The sequence below is a fragment of the Ammospiza nelsoni genome, chromosome 25 (genome assembly GCF_027579445.1).
Source record: "Ammospiza nelsoni isolate bAmmNel1 chromosome 25, bAmmNel1.pri, whole genome shotgun sequence".
Taxonomy (NCBI): domain Eukaryota; kingdom Metazoa; phylum Chordata; class Aves; order Passeriformes; family Passerellidae; genus Ammospiza; species Ammospiza nelsoni.
In genome coordinates, this window is record NC_080657.1 from 2,948,091 (window position 1) to 2,970,906 (window position 22,816).

The 22,816-nt window shown below is 40.8% G+C and overlaps 1 protein-coding gene across 1 annotated transcript in view; it reads left to right on the forward strand.

Moving 5' to 3' along the window:
• Positions 1–22,816, forward strand: part of ZMYM4 (zinc finger MYM-type containing 4) — a 40,050-nt gene that overhangs the window by 10,378 nt on the left and 6,856 nt on the right. The window contains exons 2-25 of the mRNA XM_059488854.1: positions 3,145–3,187; positions 3,581–4,108; positions 5,645–5,712; positions 6,280–6,450; positions 9,085–9,163; positions 9,859–10,111; positions 10,678–10,852; positions 10,959–11,171; positions 12,542–12,692; positions 13,359–13,474; positions 13,594–13,863; positions 14,337–14,487; positions 14,751–14,923; positions 15,018–15,168; positions 16,427–16,567; positions 16,859–16,896; positions 18,083–18,227; positions 18,398–18,522; positions 18,858–19,029; positions 19,596–19,649; positions 19,766–19,945; positions 20,465–20,559; positions 20,680–20,851; positions 22,460–22,611. Coding sequence (XP_059344837.1) covers positions 3,145–3,187; positions 3,581–4,108; positions 5,645–5,712; positions 6,280–6,450; positions 9,085–9,163; positions 9,859–10,111; positions 10,678–10,852; positions 10,959–11,171; positions 12,542–12,692; positions 13,359–13,474; positions 13,594–13,863; positions 14,337–14,487; positions 14,751–14,923; positions 15,018–15,168; positions 16,427–16,567; positions 16,859–16,896; positions 18,083–18,227; positions 18,398–18,522; positions 18,858–19,029; positions 19,596–19,649; positions 19,766–19,945; positions 20,465–20,559; positions 20,680–20,851; positions 22,460–22,611 — 3,816 coding nt within the window. The remainder of the gene's footprint in view (positions 1–3,144; positions 3,188–3,580; positions 4,109–5,644; positions 5,713–6,279; positions 6,451–9,084; positions 9,164–9,858; positions 10,112–10,677; positions 10,853–10,958; positions 11,172–12,541; positions 12,693–13,358; positions 13,475–13,593; positions 13,864–14,336; positions 14,488–14,750; positions 14,924–15,017; positions 15,169–16,426; positions 16,568–16,858; positions 16,897–18,082; positions 18,228–18,397; positions 18,523–18,857; positions 19,030–19,595; positions 19,650–19,765; positions 19,946–20,464; positions 20,560–20,679; positions 20,852–22,459; positions 22,612–22,816) is intronic.

The following is a 22,816-nucleotide window of genomic DNA, read 5'->3' on the forward strand; positions in this document are numbered from 1 at the left end:
GTGCAGTCCTAGCTAATGAGGCAGTCATTAAAAAGTACAGCCTAAAACATTGAATTTCACTAATACCAAACTTCAACTGTTCTGTATTAAACCCTTATGGAGTTAAATGATTAAAACCACTAAGAATTATTATTCTCTGGCAAATATTTGCCAAGATGACTTAATGAAGGTGGTTTAGAATATTGTATTATTGAGTTTTGTTTTACAAATACCAGTGTGTTTTGAGGACTGAGTTGAAGAGTTGAAGCCTCAGTATTTGAACAGAAATCTCTGTTCCTGAGACTTTTGTAGGAAAGTCTTTTATCAAAGACTTAATGTGAGGTCTTGAGGTACCTTTCTCCTTGGATCTGCAGAGGAAATGCCATCAGTTCCATGTTTGCCCCTCAAGTACTTTTGCTCCACTTCTCACTAAATCTTAAAAAATCTGAGTGGAAGAAGGAGAAGGAATTAACAGTGATGAAAGGAGGAAACATGAGGACTGGAGAGAGGGAATTGCCTTGCAGAACTGTAATAGAATAAGGTAGAAATAGTAAGTTGGGCATTATTGTTCATATTTCTGTGTGATACAAGGCCATAATCCAGTTAAAAGCTAATGTACATGATTTATTAAAGTGACACATTTTTGTAACTGGTGATACACAAGATTTCCTCCTGAGGTGCCATTAAATAAGACTGCAGTGACATTGGGGAAGGGACTAGAAGTGTAGAACTAAGAAAATACCCCACATTAATGCTGAAAAAAAATACATAAGCTCTAAATTCAGGGACAATACAGTTATAGACTTATAGAATGAGTATTTTGTTTGGGATATATATATATTTGTATGTAAATACATATGTGTACACACATACAATCATCCCAACACTTTCCCTGGTTTTTTCCCTTTAAATTTACACTATGTGGGAGTTCTGATGCTGTTCACAGTCACAAACTAGATGGTGGCTTAGATAAAGCTGCTGGTATTGTTAGATGCTGGAGTTCCTAAAGGCATAGCCTAAAACATTGAATTTTATAAATTTATAGGTTTATAAATAGGTTTATAAATATTTTCAGGGAAAGCTTTTGACCACAGACACAGATCTTCCTCTGTATCCAAAAACCTTTTGAAAGAAGATGATTTCTTCTTTTCATATCCTCACAAAATAATGAGTGAAGAAACAAAACAGGGTTGTTTTTTTCCCTAGGATGACCTTGTGTTTGGGAAGTGTCTTGGGTTCATTCCAGGTAGATTGTAAATGTTTTCCAGCTCCTCCAGAAAGTTTCTGGGAGTCCGTCATGCTCTTGCAGGTGGCCCCTTGTGCTGACCTGCCTGTTAGTGTTTCTTTGAATGAAACAGTGAGAGAGATTCACACTGCAAAATGTATCCCTTGGTGATACAAGCATTCCTGGGGTTGTCAGCTGTTGGCAAAGATTTGTTACCACCAGAAGAGGAGAAGGAACACTTAGGGTTTGGGTGTGTAAGGCAGCCAGGGCTGTGTAGGACCTGGAATATTTTCCCCCAGGTACTTTGGGTCTCAAAAGATTAAAGAACTCCTTTGATACAAATCTACCTTGAGAAAAGGATGAGCTTATCTCAGCTGAAAATTCCCTTCATCCCACCATCAAAATCTGTTGGAGAAGATAGAAAATTCCTGACAGGAAGCAAAAAAGGACCAAGAAAAGGTCAGTGTAGAGTCAAGGACCTGGGCTGTTGTTTTGCCTCCAAAAACTTCATGCTCTGATATTATTATCAAATGACAACAAGTTCCTCTCCATGTTCTTCTGTAAAAGCAGCCCACCCTGCTGTCCCTGTCCTCAGCAGCCTCTGTGAGCACTTGTATATCCAGTATTTATGGGGATTAATTTTACACCTGTGTAAATTTAGTTGACTGTTAATGGGCTCCTAGATCAACATTAAACTTCCATCTTCCAGCCACTCCTGAAATTATTGCAGAGCTCAGGCCTTGCAAACCGTCCTGGGAGGTGTTTCCTTACTCTTTCCCTGTAGATAATTCCATGGAGAAGACTTGCATCATCCTTGTGGAACTGTATCCTTTTTTTTTTGTTTTGTTTTGGTTCTCTTTTATTTTTCCAGCCTCAAGTGTCTGCTCAGAGAAACCAGAAAGTTCTGGTGAGGTATCCAACTGACTTGATGGACATGCCCTCACTATTCCATGTGTGTCCAGTTAAGCTGAAGGAGCTGCCTTGTCTTTGCAGACCTGCAAGTGGTGTTGGAAAAGGAGATTTTGCCATCAAATGACCTCTGGGACAGTCTGTTGTCATCCTTTCCTAGAGCTCCCTGCTACCAAACTGATAGCTCCCATCACAGCCCTGAGAAATACTGGATTTATCAACTAAATGACTTGAGTTAAATGAAATTAGGGCTCATCCCTTTGCTCTCAAATCCCATTACTTTCCCTAAGATGGCTTAAGAATTGCAGTGTGAGCAGGATCTAGCAGGAAAGAAGTGTAGAGAAAGGAGAGAGGGCTTAAATGAATTACTGTTATCTCTTGGGCAGAAAAGAAGGCTGCTAATGAGTTGGACATTCTGAAGGAAACTTTAATTCTCCTTCTCCAGGCACCATCCAACATGCCAACAACTTCAACATCTGTCAGAGGATGTTTAATGCTGCCAGATGTTTGTGCAGCACTCAGCATCTGGGTCTTCTGTGCTTATGCTCACACTGACACTCTCTGGATTGGGAATTTAAACATTGCATTTTCCTGTTCCTGGAAAGGGGAAAATTCCCTCTAAGAGAGGTGAAACCCTTGGGCCTGTGCAGCCCATGGCAGTGGGAGCTGCCCAAGCTCCTGGTTTTTATTTATGTTCAGAAGGAATGAAGGCTTGTGGAGTATCAGGGCAGAATCTGTGGCCTTGACCCGGTACTGCTATCCCAGGTAGTAGAGAAAATTGACATTCCCTTTCCTCTCTCCTCTGGGAAGCAACACTATTTCTAAATTTTCCTTGTGTGCATTTTCTGTGCATTCTGAACTCATTAGGGTTAGTGTGGCTTCTCAGTCTTAATTCATAAAAATTTGCTTGAGGCAAGGAAGGAAGGAGGAGGAGGAATTGTGATCCTTCAGCTTGGTTTTGATCAGATACTTTTTAGCAAAGTACATGGCAGCTGACCAAGACAATGACACAGTGCTTTCCTTTTTTACAGTTTGAAGATAAATCTGATGCGGTATTTGATATTACAGAAAAATGTAAGTATTTCTATTTATTCTCTAATGTCATAGTTTCACAAAGCCTTTCTTGGAAGTGTCATTGCTGCTGAACAAGACTGTCTTGCCCTCATCCCAGCCCTTCCTGCTCATTCCCTCCTGCATTGCCTTCTCCACAAGTGCTCCAAGTGAGGTGAATGGAAATTAATATTTTTTCTTTCTTTGGTTAGTTTTACTCAGTTCAGCTTCTGCTTCAGAGTGGTGAGGGCAACTGAACCCTTTCTATGTCAGCAATGTTTTCACAGTCATGTTGGCATGAAAAGGTTGAGAATATTCAAGGAATTGCAGCATCAGCCAGATTAGAACACTCACACCTTCATTACACGTGAAATTGGTCAATTTTCTGACAGTTCACTGAGATTTTTTTCTCCCTAGGTGGTGAAATTCTGGATGCAGAGATGTCTGAGGACGCTGAGCACAACTTAGCACCTGCCCTGGACAGCTTGTCTTACGGAGCACCCAACCGAGCAGGAGCTGAGAATTCACTGCAGGGTGATGATCATGATTATTTTCTGAACTCTGGGGATCTTGCAGGCATACCTGTTGTTGGGAGTGACAACGAAGATGAGCAGAATTTCACTCCAAAAGACACTCTTTCTTCAGCAATTCATGATGAAGATCATCTGCAAGAGGGCAAGAGAGTTCCAGATCATGAACTGGACAGTGAAAAAGAAATTCAGGTTCAGAATGCAATCCAGAAGGATCTCACTTCCCCCTTTGAGCAGGGCCCTGTATTTAAATCACTTCGAAAAGATTTTAGCAGAACACGAGATAATGGCAAAGAGACTTTTTCAGCCAAGGACAAGAATAGAGAAGGACATTTTCAAGAACGTGAAAAACGATTGGAAAAAATCCCTAAAGATATGGATTCTAGATTGAAAAGCAGTTTTCTTGACAAAGCAGGTAACTGTTGCCATCATAGAGCTGGCTGCCCAGCAAAGAGGAAGAAAGAATTAGACAGAAATCAGCAATAGGGCTAATTATTAAAAACATCACCTTGTTGAAGAGAACAGGCAGAGCTGTGTGTAGGGGAGCATTTTATGAAGAACCCTGAAATCCAATGAACTGTCTTAGGAGGAGGATTTGCAAAGGGCTTGGCAATGTCAGGGAGGTCTCATCCTCCACAGCTTGTTACAGAGCCTCAACATAACCTTTGTTGTTGTGGTTTCCTAAACCAAGCTGGGTGACAATTCAAGCTTCCTTTTGGTTTTTCTCACTGGTTTTTATAGACCATGGAGCTTCTTAAAAGAAAAGGTGATGAAGTTTAGGTTAAGTTAGTGGCCAGTAAAGATTTTTTGAGCAAAACACCAATTGTTCACTAATGCCTAGGCATTTAAAGCAGTGTGGATTTGATAGTATCAGGGAAAGGCTTGCTAGAAAGGAGTTAGTGTCTGCAGGAACTAAGCCAGAACATAGCTTGAAATCTGCTTTTCCTGGGAGACTGCTCCCCTTCTTCCTCCAATACTTGTGTCTTGGACTTCATCCAGCCAACATGGGAAGAACCAAAGATGCCTAAAATCCCTTTCTCATTTGACAGTCTCCATAATCTTGCTGCCCACACATTTATTTTTGTCTTCCCAAGCTCTGAAAGTTACAGCAGAGCAGTGAATGAAGGAGTTAAGAATAACCAAGCAGGAACACATGGTTTAATCTTATTCAGCAGAGGGAGGGTGAGCCAGCACGTGAGGCACTCCTGGCTGCTTGTTCACATTCACAGCTTCTAGTTTTGTGGTTTAAACTTTAAATGTTCAGCAACAGCATCTTCAAATCAGTGCTTCCAGGTGGCACCAATGATAGAGAAGCAATAAAGATATCTTTAATAATAAAGTTACAGATGTATCTCTACTTGTAACTTCAGTTTGAAGTCAAGGGAAGAATGTTTCTGTACATAAGATGTATTTCAGAAAGTTGTAAACACATACAGTTAAAAGATCAGGTAAAGCAGTCAGTAGTTGAAACCAGAATGATAAATGCTCATGGAAATATCCAATATCTAGGCAAATCCAAAGTTTTTAAATGATATATTCTAAAAAAGCAGAAGATGCTATTTCCTGAGAAGAGGGGAAAAGGCAAAAGAACAGAACAGCAAAGAAAAAGCTGGAAGATGTTGCTCTGAAAAGTATTTTGTGATTTAAATGTCAAAACAGGGGAGTTCAGAACCTGCTGAGGTGTGGAAAATTCTGAATGAAGAATTTGCATCGGAAGCCTGCAACTATTTTGCTGGAATGGGAAAATGATGATCCAATAGAATAATTTAAAAAGAGCCAATTCTCTTTAGGGATTACCACCTTTCCTACAGGGAGGAGAAAGGGAGTAGTTTAATAGTGGTGAGGTGCTGTCAGCCACTGGGGTTGGGGAGCAGGATGAGACTCTGATAGTTTTAAAGGAAATGCATTGGAACCTGTATTCATTTCTATTTAATGTATATGTTTTCCTCAGTTCATAATCAAGTAGAAGAAACATTACGGACGCAGTTAGCGCCACAAACTCCAGAAACTAACTTCAGGGTAAGCTATAGATCTTTCAACCACTTTTGCAAGTGCAGCAATATGCTGGAATAATTCAAAATACGTATTTTGTATTTGAGTGTAAATTTGAGTGTTAAGGAAACTGATCTTCTGACTCTTAGACATCTTTGCTACTTAAACAGTACATATAATTTTGTAAAATTTTCCTGAGCCTCTCTTTGGATTGAGGATTCTTTTGGTAGCCACTTTTCTTGTTCAGCATGGTTGGAGTGACCGGTGAGCCGAACCTACAGCTGGATGCATCCACCTGACCTGCTGCTTTTTTTCCACATGAGCCAGGGAGCAGCTGTATCCACAGGAGACACTCCCAAACAACCAACTTACAGAGCTGGGTGTTTTCTGCTTTGCCCAGAGGAGTGGAAAGCATTGGGGGTGGGATGAGAGAGGGGGCTGCAGGGAGGATGAGGCAGCAGCTGCTGCCCAGCATTTCTCCCACCTTGGCAGGACCCAAATCTCTTGGTCTGCAGCACAAACTCCCCTTGGCAGCAGCCCAACTCCTCATGGCAGATGCAGGAGGGTGAATTCTTTTTCATATTATTGTTTCAGGAGTCTAGCTACCTATTTTCTAGTAAGGAATCTATTGGACAAGAGCTGGGGAATTCCTTTGCACCAAATATTAGAATTAAGAAGGAGCCTTTGGATGACGAATATGCTAAAGCTATGGCCCCACAGCAGGGACTATTAGACAAAATTAAAGATGAACCTGGTAATTCTGAGGTAAGTTTCCCATTGCATTTCTCATTTTGGTCTGACAGCTGACCGCTTAAGCTGAACAAAAATTCAGCCATTTATTGGTTTATTGACCGAAATTTAACTTGAAGAACATAGTTTAGTAGAAGGATTTTTCCCTCTTACACTACTATAAAAAAATTACCCACCCCCCTCAACTTTTTGATGTCTTGTTACCTTGTCTCTGAAAATGTTTTTCTTTTCAGTTAGAAACAAAGCCAAGTGCTCTAAAACTTCTGTAACTAAATCTGTGGCTACATAGACACTTTATCTAACTAGGAAATAAACTGTAAATCACATTTTGTTAAATAACTTATGAGTGCTCATAATTAGAGATATTAATTAAAGCAGCTAGTGCTGCTACTTCCTTCTTAAAAGCTGCCTTTGCAAGCATAGTAGTTCTTGTTTTAAATTAGCACTTAAAGGACTTAGGAAAATATTTAAGTACTTACACATCAGTGAAGTCAATTTAAGTATGTGTTTAAGTGACTTTCTCATTCAAGACTGACACTTTTTGTGATGATACAGGTAAAACTCAGTAATTGCAACCTGGAGAAGGTCTGACCTGTGGATTGGGCAGTGCTGGGGGCAGGATTGCTGAGCTCCAGCCAAGTTTTGTGCCTCTGGTTTGATGTGTAACACCAGGGGAATGAGCTGTGCTGCAATTCCTGGCTCCTCACTGCTCATATCTGGGTTACATGTCAGATTTTATATGTTAAAAGTGTGCAAAACTTCCCAAAATGATGCATCCCTTTGTACCAACATGTGAGTGTTGGTGTTCTGTGCAGGTGTTAGTTTTTAGCATCGGTCTTTGTCTTTCTGCTGAAGCTCCTCTGCTCTCTGGGCCTGTCTTCCCAGCACTTTTTCTTCTTTTCCCATAATACTCTCAATTGAATAAGTAAAATATTTGCAACTTCAGATTTTACTGTCCTTCTGATTTGTTCAGTCTCTGTGGGATTGTTTGGGTTTATTTTTCCTTGCACCTGTAGAATATCAAACCACGTGTAGATTAGTTAAATCTGTCTCTTCTTTTGTCCTCCCAAGATGGCATCTGCTGTGTGGATTTGTGTGGAATGCAAGGCGAGATGTCTGTGGTTATCAAAGATCATATTAATAAGTAAAAATGAAGACTTGAAGAATTAAATGTCAAATATCGTATGGTTCAAAAAATTCCTTCCTGGAGTAAAATCCTGTGATTATCAACTCTGCCTGATACTGGAAAAGTAGGAGAACTGAGTTCATTTTGTTTTGCTTTAGATTGGAATTATTATGGGGGGGATTTTATGGATTTTTTAAAAATATTTCCTGAAAGATAAGAGCATTTCTTGCTGTAACCAATAGTTGGAGCTGAAGGGTTTTGGCTTTCAGCACTGTTAAGCTGCTGTGAAACTGCTTGATCATGCACAGTTGATGTCAGGATTTGCCTCCATTTCTTTTCCTACTCTTGACTAATGATACAATTACAGTTAAAATGCTTTAAAAACTGTGTGTCTGCAAATGATTAATTTTTCAATAATAATAATAATAAAAATGGTGCTTAAGAATCTCATCACAGCATGTCCATACCCAGCTTTGAGCTTCTCAACCTGAGATTTGATTGTTTCAGTCTGATGGTTCACATGGTCAAGGAATACCAGTGCCTGTCTCCTGGGAAACATGCTGAGAAATAGTTTGCTTGTCTAGTATAGAAATTCCAATTTTTCCCACAGGAGTGAGAGGAAGGAGTGCTCAGTGGAGGTTGTTGTGGGATTTCGGGAGCTGGGGGAGCATTTCACTGCCACTGGAAAGGGAAAGCTTCCTTTTGCTTAGTGATTCTGAGTTGGTTTCCCTGGCAGCCAGGCAGCAACTGTGAATTTAGCTCAGTCATAACATGACATCATGCCTCACTACTCCCAAACGACTGGAAGTAGGCTAAATCTTATCATCTCTGGAGTTCCAAGAGATTATGTTCTTCAGCCTATTAAGATTTCCATGTGGAGTGTTCCAAGCTGCTTTCTGGCTCAGATTTCTGGGGAGAGCAGGGGCAGGAAATGTGCTGGCAGTGTGAATAGCTGCTGGGGACTCAGCCAGTCATTTAGAGCATGTCAGCTATTCCAGCAGCAGCTGGCCAGGGATTTTCTCATCCTGTACCAAATGTGAGGTGATTCCCTTCATGCTGGAGCTGGGACTGTGATGGTCCAGCCTTGGTCTGCTGTAAAGCTTCACCTTAGGCTGCTCCAAGATTTTAACTCCTGGTTAATACAGAACTCTCCCCTCCCAGCTCTATTTCCTTGCTATCCTCCTTTATGTGAAGATAAAACTTCTTTCCCAGAACAGGGGCACTTCCAGCTGGAAAGTTGGAATGGAAAGCAAAGATTTCCTTAAGTTTTACTCAATTCTGAGGTGTCTTGGAGTGCAGCTGCAGAGGGGGATGCAGCAGGCAGCCCCACCTGTCCATTTGTGCCCCCTCAGGTGTGGTTTGCTCTGAGCAGGAGCTGTTTGTGCTGCTCACTTGTCACCCAGCCTTTGGAGCAGGCTTAGGACAGCCACTCTTCCCTGAGGTTCAATGCAGCATTGTGAAGGAATGGAACCATGTAAGCTGTTATTACATCTGTGTGTTTGTTCTCTTTCCCTTTGTTTTAGGAGTACGGCCAACAGCCAAAATCTCAGGAAGGGGAGCTGAAAATCAGTGCTGTATTTTCAGTCAGTGGCAATCCTCTTGGTAAGGAATAGGCAAGACTAATTTCATTTAAATCTGTAAAATGTGTCACCTTTGCAAATACTGCAGGTCACTCTGCATTTCATTTGCTGTGTCTGATCCCAGTAGGAATGAAGAACTAGTTTGGTTTAGAGAGAATGAAATTGAGATTATAAAATAATTGTGGATTGAGGCATAGGAAAATTGAATGTAAAATGCATAGGAGAACTGAATGTGTTCAATAGTCTTAAGCTGAAGGAGGGCTGATTTAGATTAGATCTTAGAAAAAAATTGTTCTCCTATGAGGGTGGGGAAACCCTGGCACAGGGTGCCCAGAGCAGCTGTGGCTGCCCTTGGATCCCTGGCAGTGCCCAAGGCCAGGTTGGAGCAACTTGGGATAGTGGAAGGTGTCCCTGCTCCTGCCAGGGGGTGGAATGGATGATCTTTAAAACCCCTTCCCACCTAAACCATTCTGTGATTCCATGAAAGGGAAGTTAAAAGTGCATTCTCCATCTTCAGAGTAGTTATAAAAATCTGCTATGCAGAAAACCAGCCCAGGGCATGCATTTGTGGAGAGTTCATCTGCTATTTGATTCTCCTCTAGATCCTGACAACCCAAATAAAACTATGAGCTTGTGCCTGCCCCTGCACACCAGTGAGTTCTTTGTAATGGATCTGTAACACTGACTCTGTGTTTTCTCTGTGTGGTTTTTTTTTAGTTCCACAGCTGTCATCAGGTTTCCAGCCTGCTGTGGCATCCTCTGGCATGAGTAAAATGCTCCCCTCAGTTCCAAGCACAGCTGTTCGGGTTTCCTGTTCTGGCTGTAAAAAAATCCTGCAGAAGGGACAAACTGCCTACCAGAGGAAAGGCTCAACCCAGCTCTTCTGCTCCACACTGTGCCTCACTGGATACACCATTCCAGCTTCTCGCCCACCAGCTTCTACCAAGAAAACCTGCTCAAGCTGCTCAAAGTAGGACAGTGCTTTTATTAGTTCCACTAATAATTGATATTCAAGCAGATAATGAAAGGCTTCAGTTCTGCTCTTGTGCCCCTTGCTGCTTTGGTAGTGCTGCTCCTCTTATGCTTCCCTTCAAAAATTGGTGGCTGATGCTGTTCTGTGTTAATTGGTCTGTCTGCTTGCAGTTCCATTTCCTTAATTGGGTTTTACACACACATAGATTTAAAAGCCTCTGTGGTGCAGAATGCATCTTCTCTTTTTTATATTTAAATGAGCCAAATATGAAAAACTGTGTTTCAAAAGGTCCAGCATCCACCTGCCATTTCAAAATGTCATTGCACTCTCAAAATTGCTAACAAGAGTACCTTTTCAAAAAGTATTTTGTGCATTATTTCTTCTAAAGAAAAACAGATTTATGAATCCCTAAAATGAAGGAAAACATGGGTAGTTAATGTATTCAAGGTTTCAGTTAAATGGATGCACCCTCTCCTGGAGAATGTTTAGTCTCCAGAATAAGCAAGTTGACATGGATCTCACATTAATCCTTTATCTCTGTGTTTGTTTTTCTTTTTCCACAGAGAAATTCTAAATCCAAAGGATGTAATCACTGCCCAGTTTGACAACACAGACTTCAGTAAAGATTTCTGCAGCCAGTCTTGTCTGTCCACATATGAACTGAAAAGGAAACCCATTGTCACTATCCACACCAACAGCATTTCCAGCAAGTGCAGCATGTGCCAGAAGAACGCAGTGGTAATTTCAATTTTCCTCATTTAAATTTTAGCTCAGCACAACTTGCTGTCTCAGAGATGACCAGAGAAATTCTTCCTGTCCTTGCTGTTTATTCCTTTCCTTGCAGATCAGGCATGAGGTGAATTACCAGAACGTGGTGCACAAGCTCTGCAGCGACGCCTGCTTCTCCCAATTCCGCTCGGCCAACAACCTGACCATGAACTGCTGTGAATATTGTGGGGGATACTGCTACAGTGGCTCTGGCCAGTGTCACATCCTGCAGATAGAGGGACAGTCCAAAAAATTCTGCAGTTCCATATGTGTGACAGGTTACAAGCAGGTATATGTGATGGGACGAGGGGGAATGGATTCCCACTGCCAGAGGGCAGGCTTAGATGGACATTGGGAAGAAATTCCAGGTTTAGGTGGATATTGGGAAGAAATTCCAGGTTTAGGTGGATATTGGGAAGAAATTCCAGGCTTAGATGGATATTGGGAAGAAATTCCAGGCTTAGATGGATATTGGGAAGAACTTCCAGGCTTAGATGAATATTGGGAAGAAATTCCAGGCTTAGATGGACATTGGGAAGAAATTCCAGGCTTAGATGGACATTGGGAAGAAATTCCAGGCTTAGGTGGACATTGGGAAGAAATTCCAGGCTTAGATGGACATTGGGAAGAAATTCCAGGCTTAGATGGATATTGGGAAGAAATTCCAGGCTTAGATGGACATTGGGAAAAAATTTCAGGCTTAGGTGGACATTGGGAAGAAAAAAAAAAAAATTATGGTAAATGTATTTCATCCAGAAAATAGCCTTCAGAATTAGTTGTCCTCTGAAACAAATCTGGAGATAAAATTAAATAAGCTGGAAACATTTTCATGCTGCTTTTATATCACACATCAAAACCCCATATGTGATAATTCTCTTGAAAATACAGTATGTTCAAAGCTTATAAGATTAAGTCAAATCTATTTTTAATTGATTTTTAAATAGTATTCAACTCAATTGTCAGGTACATTCTGATAGTTTCTGGAGGTTTGTGGGTGTTTTAAAATCCCTAAAAGCTTGTATTCTGTTCTGTCCTGTGAAGAGCTGGAATAGCTGGTGGTAGAACAAAGTGCATTTTTAAGGCTGTCATATTAAAATAATCTGGTGCACTAATTCTCAAAAGTTTTTTCCAAACTTAAAGACCTTAAAAAATCTTAAACACAGAAAATGTATTTATGAAAATCAGGCTTTTTCCTGTGTTTGTAGACCACACACTGAAAACTGTGATTATTACTAGAATAAGGATCTCTTTCCCATTTTGCTATCAAACATCATCAGGGCACCTGCTTCTCCCTGTTCCTTGTTTCCTCATCTCTTCAGTGGGAATATTGTTTATCTACAGAGCTGATGCATTAAAAACCATAAGCAAAATGTCAATCCCCTCAGCAATTGTTGGAAGTTGTCTGGTACAGGGTGCAGATCTTTGCTGGTACCTGTAGGAGTGTTTGCAGTACCCAGAGAGCCTGGTACTGGTTAAAGTGGCCTGGGCAGGTGCTCAAACCACAGCTCAGATCAATGAATCTGCACCATAAATAACACAGCTGTAAAACAAGCTCTCTTTCAAGCACGTTTTATAAGTATTTTATATATTAACGACAATTTCCAGGTTAATAAAAAATGCCAAGTTTCACATAATTAAACAATTTCCCTGTTTCCACAGAAGTCAGCTAAAATTACACCCTGCACACTGTGTAAATCTCTGAGATCTTCAGCTGAGATGGTGGAGGGCACAAATAACTTGGGGAAGATGGAACTGTTTTGTTCTGTTAACTGTTTGTCAGCATACAGAGTAAAATTGGTCACTTCTTCAGGTAAGCTCATCCTTTTACTTCCATAGAAGCTTCATTTCCTGTGGCTCATATCCCACCTTTATTTGTCTTGAAAGTTAAGGCTGATATTCTTTTTGGGAGGGTGGGAAGTGTTTTTTAAGGTTTTTTAAAGTGTTTTTTAAGTGCTGAGATGGGAATGAAAGGACATTCTATTGTAGATAAATGTAGCAGTGACAGTACAGCTATTTCAATTTTGGTTTTAGGGAACTCCACATGGTAACCAATCTTAAATCTATTTTATTTTTGCTCTGGCAAGTGCAGCTGGTGGGTTTTCCAGCTAGAGAAACCTCTTGTGTGGACATCCCAGTGCTGGGACTCTCCTGGCCCTTGTTCCCTGGGGTGATCAGCTTTATTACCTCTACCCAACATTGCATGGAGCTAGGCAAACATTTTCAGCTATTTTTCATGTGGAAACAGAAAAATGCTTACTGACATCCTAGGGATACTGGGAGATTAATTAAATTTCTGGCAAGCACCAGGCACAGCAGCTGCAGTGTCTGCTTCTGAATCTGTGAAAACATCATCGTGGGCTTCTGTCTGTGCCTTGGCTCATCACTCAGACTCTGTTTTTGTATGCACTGTGCAAAATTAGCTGCAATACAACTTGATGTTGCATAAATCACTTTTTCTTCTCTGTTTCACCCTCAGGTGTTCAAGTTCAATGCAACAGCTGTAAAACCTCAGCAAACCCTCAGTATCACTTGGCTATGTCAGATGGGAGCATACGAAATTTTTGCAGCTACAATTGTGTAGTAGCTTTTCAGGTGTGACATTCTAGGATTTCTTTTTAGCTGAATTAACAGAATGCTAAATTGATGGTGGAAATACCCAGGTGTAAGATTTAACCACGTAAAATAAAACCTATTTATTTGTTTTCCCACAGAATCTGTTCAACAAGCCTACAGGGCTGAACTCCTCAGTGGTGCCCCTGTCTCAGGGCCAGGTCATTGTGAGCATCTCCTCGGGGACAGTGTCAGCCACTGGCACCACCTCAACTGTGTCCCCCAGCTCCACCAGCAGCCCAGCAGCAGCAGGGCTCCAGAGACTGGCAGCCCAGTGCCAGCAGGTCACCTTTACTCGTTCTGTTGTGAAAATCAAGTGTCACCACTGTAACAGATCATTTGCCACCAAACCTGAACTGCTTGACTACAAGGTAATAAAGATCAGGGCTTTCAAAGCTCTTTTTTCACAACAGAAACTCAAAAAATTCTTGTTTATGTGCACTGATCTGTCAGTACTGCTTTGTTGCTTGCACAGACCTGCTGTGGAGAGTTCTAAAACTGATTTTAACCAATATCAAATTAATACTGATATTATCTCTATGGTCTTAAAACCAGAAAAAAAAAGAACTCCAAAAAAACCCCAAACCAAACAATTGCCTGTCTAAATAAACACATCCCTGTCTCTTGTACCTTTTAATCCAAGGACAAAGACCATTGGTGAGGGCTTTCTGCAAGAAATTTTGCTTTATTATAAAACTAAATGGGGAGAATCATCTGCCAGTGCTCTGTTGCTGATTTCTAAGGGTATAAATACTCTTCTGCGTTTCTATTAACAATTTAAATGTATTATCTGGGATGTGACTCATTCAAACACTGAAACCAAAACATTCTGGCTGTGTTGCAGGGTAAAATGTTCCAGTTCTGTGGGAAGACCTGCTGTGATGAATATAAGAAGAAGGGCAATATGATGGCTTTGTGTGAATACTGCAGGTTTGAGAAAATTATCAAGGAGACAGTGAGAGTCTCAGGCATAGATAAAACATTCTGTAGTGAAGGTAAGAAAGGGCAAAACCCTGCCTCAAAGAAATCAAGTCACAAGTGTTTTTGCCTAAAAATTATCAGTAATACTAAAAGAAATCTAATATTTTTAAGTTAGGAATCTGGTTTTTATGTTTAGGAACACAGAACCCTGTTCACACTTTACATTTTAATGGTATGTTTCAATGAATAATTACAGACATCACTTAGTACAGGAATTAGGAGTGCTGAGGGATTATCATATTGGTATTAAAGAATAATTTTGCTGTTTTTCTTTTAGTCTGTAAACTGCTCTATAAACACGACTTGTCCAAGCGCTGGGGAAACCACTGTAAAATGTGCAGTTACTGTTTACAAACCTCCCCCAAACTGGTCCAGAATCACTTTGGGGGGAAAACAGAGGAGTTTTGCTCAGAGGAGTGCATGTCTAAATTCACTGTTTTGTTTTACCAGGTAAGCTATATTCTCACATCCTCTAGGTTTTTATGCCTCTACCCCTTGTTGGTGTTTCCAGATGTGCTCAATTTCTCCCTCACTGTTTTCCTAGATGGCAAAGTGTGATGGTTGTAAGAGACAAGGTAAACTCAACGAGTCCATCAAATGGCAAGGGGAGATGAAGCATTTTTGCAATCTGCTTTGTATTCTGCTGTTCTGTAAACAGCAAAGTGCTCCTGACCCTCCACTCCCAAACAACACAGGTAAAGCAGCCTGAGGATGGTGTTGCCTTTTGATGTGTGGGGCAGTGAAATGGATATTTATCTGCAAATTCACTTCAGTGAACTCTCTAAGATCTGTCTTCTCCTGGGGAGCTTTTCTGTTGCTGTTGAGTGGGCTCTGGTTTAGATCACTCTTGCTTGAGACCATTTCAAACTTCTGTAGGTGTGAAATGCAATTGCTTTGTGTACCAAACAAATTTTCAAGAAGATGAAGCAAAAACACTTGCTTTCAGTCCCTTTCATGAAACAAAAACCTGCTTCACTGGGGTAAAATCTACTGATATTTAGTGCAGACATGTTAAATATATAGCTTGTCTTCATAACACCAAGAAGATATGGTAGAATGTTAATATTCTTTTAACAATGAAATTAGTAGACTTAATGGTTTTAGATACAGACTCCTATATATGCACTTAAACCAGCCACTTCTGTGCAGTCTGTAGGCATATGAAGACTTCCCATTTCATGAAACAAAAAGCTGTTTCATTGGGCTAAAATCTACTGATATTTAGCACAGACATGTTAAATATTAAATATCTAGCTTGTCTTCATAACACCAAGAAGATATGGTAGAATGTTAATATTCTTTTAACAATGAAATTAGTAGACTTAAGGGTTTTAGATACAGACTCCTATATATGCACTTAAAGCAGCCGCTTCTGTGCCGTCTGTAGGCATATGAAGACTTCCCATTTCTGTGGCATTAAGTGTTGATTCTTGGGAATTATCAATCCCAAGGTGTACAAGTGCTGTAGCTGTTTCCTTGAGCAGGTGGAATGGGAATGAGGGTAGGAATGAAGCCCACAGGAATATGAACTGTGAGTTTCTGTAGAGACACAAAGAGATAAAAGGCCCTCAAAGACAGGAAGGGAAAGGAAAAGCAGGAATATCACTGATCCTAAAGAAGGGCATAATTTCCCACTGAGTGGCTGCAAGAGTAGGATACCCAAAACCAATAAAATATGAACTGTCAGTTTTTAGGCCATGGTGCACATTGTTTCAATTCGGTGCAATCTGCTGCTTACATTGGTGGCAGCTCTTTTCCCTTCTTGCCTGATTTGCTTGTGGAACTAGCTCCTGTTTAAACTGAAATGCTGCAACCTGACACCTCCATCCCCTTTTCACACAGCAGCCTCTTTCATCTGGAGACAGATCTCAAGGGTGGGTGTTGTTTCAGAAATGCTTTTTTTCTCAATTATCTTACTGCTTCTTCTCATTTTCTTCTGTCCACTGTGTCCAGCAAACCTTTCCATGGCACCAGCCTCCTCCTCAGGCCCTCCTTCTTTAAGAAAGGACTCAACCCCTGTCATAGCAAACGTGGTGTCCCTTGCAAGCACCCCAGCTGCCCAGCCTACTGTTAACTCCAACAATGTTTTACAGGGTAAGGCAGCTGAATACCATGCCTGTACTTTTACATCTCTACTCCTGAACATTTATATTTGCTCAGGGATTTTACTGAGAACAGCGGCCACCTCTTCATTATGCTTCACGTCACTGCAGATGATTGCTTTTGTCCTTCCTTTATCTAGGGATAAATAATGACTTAAATTTATGTACATACATCAGGGAATGAGTTTTAATTGGATTTCTTTTTTTTTGACCTTGGCAGAATATGGATTATTGTTCTTGATGAGAAGTAGACATGTTATTGTATGTTTTTTTTCCTTCACAGGTGCAGTCCCTACTGTGACAGCAAAAACAATAGGAGATGTAAGTTTTACAAGACTTTTTTCACTTTTCAGATTGTATAAATAACAAGTAAAGTATCCAAGACTTTGGCACTATCATTTTGTAACTAAAATTCATCCAGCTTGTGGATGCTTTTAAAAAAATGCATAGAACTTAGATGGTACAAAAGTCTTGTGTCCACTGACAGATTGGATGTTTTAAAGCAAAATTTAAGACTGTAGCTCTTGGGATTGTAGCTCAGATTGTAGCTCTTGAGGTGTCTGTGGTTCCCAAGTAATTCATGTGTGGTTTCTGCACTTGAGGCTGCCTTTTGTGCCCAGAAGTGGGATAGAAGAGCAAAAGGACCAGCCTGGGCTGCTGGGACTGACATGACCAAGCTCCTGCAGCTTCATTTTCCTTCCCAGCCCCTGGCAGTGTGGTGACAGAGCTGTGGGGAGCCACTGTCACCACTTATCTGGGGATAACTCTGAGAGTCCCTATTCCTGAGCTCTTTGAGGTTTGTGCTGTAACATCCTGCAACTCTCCTAAAATCAGAGATGCTTTTATGTAGCTTTAGTTTCTGGAAGATTGACAGCTTTGCTTTTAGCTGGAGTGTCATTTATGAATTAGAGTATGAGTTTTCCCTCTTGAAACAGATCCTGTTATTTGAATGCATGACTGCAAATTACAGTTAGCAGGACATTAGTACAAGCATGAATAGTCAGTCTGTGTGTATCAGGAAATGATACTGCTGCTGCCAGCATTGCTGTTCCTTTTTTACATTTATTTGCTTTCAGTGGTTTCACATTAGTTTACTCAATTTTATCAGTGTCTGTATCAGGCAGACTTTTAGTCATCAAAAGTATCTTAACATAATTCCTCTTCATATCTCTGCCATCAGTAAAATTCCAAGGTCAAAAGTTTATAGCAGTTATTTGACTACAGAAACCAAATATTCTTGCAGATTTGTTCACTGCACTGTTAACAAAATAAGCTTTATTAGCAAAATTAGCTTTAAACAGCATTATTGTTGAATCAAATTAAATTAAGATGGAGACCAGAAAGCACCAAATAAGCAAGCTTATTTTGCAGTAGTTTTTAAATGATCATTTTTATCAGCAAATACAGTTTTAAATTGTTCAGCTTCCCCTAGTATAGAACAAACTCTAGTCTTATGTTATCTTTCAAACCAATACTGACTCGACCCTCGTTTGTGTTTTCCAAACAGGCAAGTACCCAGACAGATGCCCTAAAGCTCCCATCATCAAAACCGCCCAGGCTTCTGAAAAACAAAGCTTTATTGTGTAAGCCAATCACCCAGACTAAGGCCACCTCCTGCAAACCTCACACACAAAACAAAGAATGCCAGACAGGTGGGTGTGTGATCTCCTACCCCTGTTGGAATTATCTGTACTGCAGTTGAGAGAGAGTACATGATTTATGTAACAGAGAGTATTTTTGAATGTATAATTAAACCTTAACTAGTTTTCAGGTTGTTGTATGGTATTTTCCAACATTTTTTGGTCTGTTTTTGTTATAACAGAAGGAGAAGAAGCACCTGCCCAACCCCAGATCATTGTGGTACCTGTTCCTGTACCAGTGTTTGTGCCAGTGCCCCTCCACCTCTACACCCAGTACACACCAGTTCCCCTGGGAATGCCAATACCTGTAAGTTATGCTGCAGTTCTGTGTAAGTTATGATGCTGTTCACTACAGAAGGCAGTGGTTCACTGTGTCACTGGGTGCTCTGTCTGCTCATGCAAGTGATATTTGGAGTCTTTGATGCCATTTTCCTCCTTATTACATCATATTTGGTTAAACATTATCACACAGAACTACCAAATTGTAGGGAGAGTACAGAGCTGTCCAGTCTGGAGTTATTTTTAACTTCATTTTAGTAGTCCTAAAATATACATAAGGCTAAATGGAGGGACTTCCTGAGGTGTATTTGCTGTTTCCCTTCACCCCTAAGTATGTTCTGACATTTTCCACCTGTTCCATAGGTACCAGTTCCCATGCTCATCCCAAGCACCCCGGACAATGCTGATAAGATCATTGAAAACATTCAGGAAAACAAGGAAAAGGTTTCCATTAATCCATTTGAAGCTGATCTCCTTCAGATGGCAGAAATGATTGCAGAAGATGCAGAGAGAGATAAAACACACTCTCATGGTGGTAGGTGGTGGTTTTAAAAAGGATATGAAATGCAGTGAGGTGAAGGTCCTCTCACCACAGAATTTCCCTTTCCCTCATTCTACATGCTGATTTGACTCGTGGTGACAGGGACAGGTTACCAGAGGTGGAAACCTCCAGATCAGTACATCATGTGTTAGAAGGAAGAGTCAAAATCAAGAAGACAGAGCAGCTGCCTTGAAAGAAAATTTTCCTATCAGGCTTTTTATGGAGGGTGAGGCAGGTCAGAGTTTGTTGGAGAACGACCAATCCATGTAATGAAAGTGAAACAAGCTGGAAAAAGATAAACAAAATATCCTACTGGATAACAATCAGGGAGGGATGGAAGCCTTTGGAAAAGCAAACCTACATTAGTTGTGATTTCTGTCTCCCCTGCAATAGCATAAGCAAGGTAGAAAGCTGCTAGGAGAGCTGCAGTGGAGGAGAAGGCACAGCATGTGTGTTCATGTTATCACCTAATACATAGATTTTTGCTGTTCAAAGTATTTTATATCAGTTGTGCAAACTGTCAGCCATGTGTAGATACAGATTTCCTTTTTTTTCTAAAGGATCTCAAACATCTGAGCACGAGCTCTTCCTGGACCCCAAGATATTTGAGAAAGGTCAGTCAGATTTCTTTATTTTCCAAATGGATTTTGATCCTGCTGCATCTTTTCTTGCAACCTCCTGGTTCTGCCTTTCCTGTAGCACATGGTGCCTGTGGTCCCTCTCGTTGCAGACCAGGGCAGCACATACAGTGGAGATCTGGAATCAGAGGCAGTGTCCACTCCTCACAGCTGGGAGGAGGAATTGAATCACTACACCTTAAGATCCAATGCCCTGCCAGAGCCTGATCCAGAGCTCAAGCCGTTCTCCAAAGGTGATGTGGAACAGGATCTGGAGGCAGATTTCCCATCAGGTCGGTGTCATGTGAAGAAAAACTCATTGTTTTATAAAAGCACACACAATTCTCTGCATGAACATTGTCCCAGCAGCCTGCTTGTGCATTTTCATCTAGTGACAGTGGATATTTAAAGCTGCAGTAGTTGATCACATCTATAAAATATTACTATTGTTAGAATATTACTGCTGTCTTTAAAGACAGCCTCTGACAGGAGTAGCAGGAAGTTCTTGCTTACCTCCTTTGAATTCATCATTTCTGTATCCCTGGGTATAATCCATGTGGAGTGGTTGCTAAGATATTTGTCTGAATAAATGCACCCACTGTTTGGGGGGCTTTTTTGTCCTGCTGAGAATTTACCATCTTTAAACAGCAAATGCACGGATTGCTAAATTAGTCAAAATATCAGGATTACTTGAATATACAAGTGTGATTGTCAGCTGTAAGGTGTCCCATAGTACCTCAGTGACAGTGACACTTCTACCTGGGCTGCTAAATCATGTGATTAAACTCTTCATGGTGTTGATTTGACTCCAGACTCATTTGACCCTCTCAGTAAAGGACCGGGTTTGCATTCACGTTCACGAGCGAGACGGAGACACAGGGATGGCTTCCCCCAGCCAAAAAGAAGGGTAAGGAAGTATTTCTACAACACAAATCCCTTCCATTTTGAAATAACCACTAATCTAACCATCCATGGATGAGGAGCTGATGAAATTCTGCTTGGTTTGGGTGTCTTTGTTTGCCTGTAGGGACGGAAGAAGTCGGTGGTTGCTGTGGAGCCCCGGGGTTTGATGCAGGGCTCCTACCCTGGCTGCTCTGTTTCTGGGATGACCCTCAAATACATGTATGGGGTAAATGCCTGGAAAAACTGGGTCCAATGGAAAAATGCACAGGAGGAACAAGGGGACCTGAAGTTTTCAGGTAAATTTGTCTCTGAGTGGAAACAGAACTACTTAGTTGAAGAGCATTTGGTTTGATTCATTGTTCAGGTAAAAATTTGGATTAGATACCACTGAGTTTTGCAGTGCCCATTAGTAGAAAACAAATTTTACAGAATTCTGTCTTGCATCATTCCATGCATTTAAAAATCATAACTATTACACTTTCAATTGATCTGTTTCCTTTAAAAAAAGTCTTTAAAGCATTAGAAATCTCCACATTGCCTTCCTTTGCATGCAGTAGTTCTTCATTTGCAGCACAGATGCTTTATGCAGCTGCAGAGCTTTTCTGAGCTATTATAGAACCATGAAATTACAGATCTATCAGGCCATAATTCTAAGTTGACAGCACCAACTTGGCCCCATCCATTTTATTTGTAGCTGGCACATTCCCAAAGTATTTGTTGGTCAGCAGAACTGTTTGCTGTAAAAAAATTGTTTGATCCAACATCAAAATCTTAACACCTTATTTCTAGGCTTCACAGCTGGAAAGAAACATTTCAAAAGTCTGCCCATTCTGTGCTGCAACCTGCCTGAAATGTTATTACTCCTCATGTCTCACAGGGGGATAGATAACAATGACAATTAAATACAATTTTGTTTATTTTTCCAATGATTAATTTATTTTTTTTTACAAAAGCTCAGCAGAACTGGGATTTGGCAGTGTCTAACTCCCCCTTTCCCTGGTCTCAGATCTTACTTCATTGCACTGAGTTTTGTGGGCAAATTTTCAGAGTCAAGCAGAGAATTTAAATTAGGAATAGAATTGAGCATAATAAATACTTCTGCAGTTTAAAGAACTGAGCATGGCAGAGCTATGATAAGAAAAACCTGCAAAGGGAAAAATTCTAGTTAGGATGAGATCTGCTTTTTCATCTCTTACTTGGAATTTTTGTTGTCATTCCATGACAGCAGCTGGGGTTTATTTCCCAGGAGTATTCACATGAGTTACTATATTTTCTTCTTGAGGCTAAGGAAGTAAATATTACAGTCATTTCCAGGAAACTGTGCCCAGAAAGATTCCCAAGCAGGCATTTCTGAGGTGTGGAGCAGCCAAGCCTGGTGATTTCATTGCAGATCATTTCATCAATCAATTCCTGGTTGTGCTGCTTCCCTTTCCAAACCTGCACGTCCCATTGAGCTCTTCCTTTAAGAAGTGAGATCTGCTGCACTCAACTCATGGTTAGAAATACTCAGGGTCTTTTTCTGATCCTGGAGTGAGTCTCTCACTCCCCTGAGTCCTGCTGGAGGGGTGAAACCCATTTATCAGCCTCGAGCTCATTGCAGCCTTTGCTGTCCCACATTTTGGGTTCAGCAGACTCCCAAACATTTACATGTCTGGACTCCAAATTCCTGCAGCCTCAGCACTCATTGTAACATTTACACTGATTGCACATGCAGCTGGTCTGGGTTTTATTGGCCAAATCATTCAGTTCTCAGCCAACAGATAGGAAGGAATTCACCATTTAATCATACAGGGTAATTCATGTATGAGACAGGAATTTAGGAGTTTTGCCTACATGAAATAATAAAGAATATGGGACTATTTAATGTGCTGAATTAATTTTTCTGATCATTTCCTCAACCCCAGTTCATCCTGTGAAGCTCAAGGAGGACATTCTCTCCTGCACATTTGCTGAGCTGAGTTTTGGGTTGTGCCAGTTTATTCAAGAGGTGCGGAGACCAAACGGAGAAAAATACGACCCTGACAGCATCTTATACTTGTGCCTTGGAATTCAGCAGGTAACTCTGGGACTGGGGCACTCCTGAGGAATACAGAACTGCTCTGGTCACTTATGGGACATCCACAGCCCCACAGAGCAGCTTGGGCTTTATAGAGGAGGCAAGAATTTCATTGTTTGCTTTAGTCCCACATATGACCCATTTTTATGGATTTTCGTATGGTCACAGTGACCAAATTCTTCTGTCCTTATAGGAGTGTGATGTT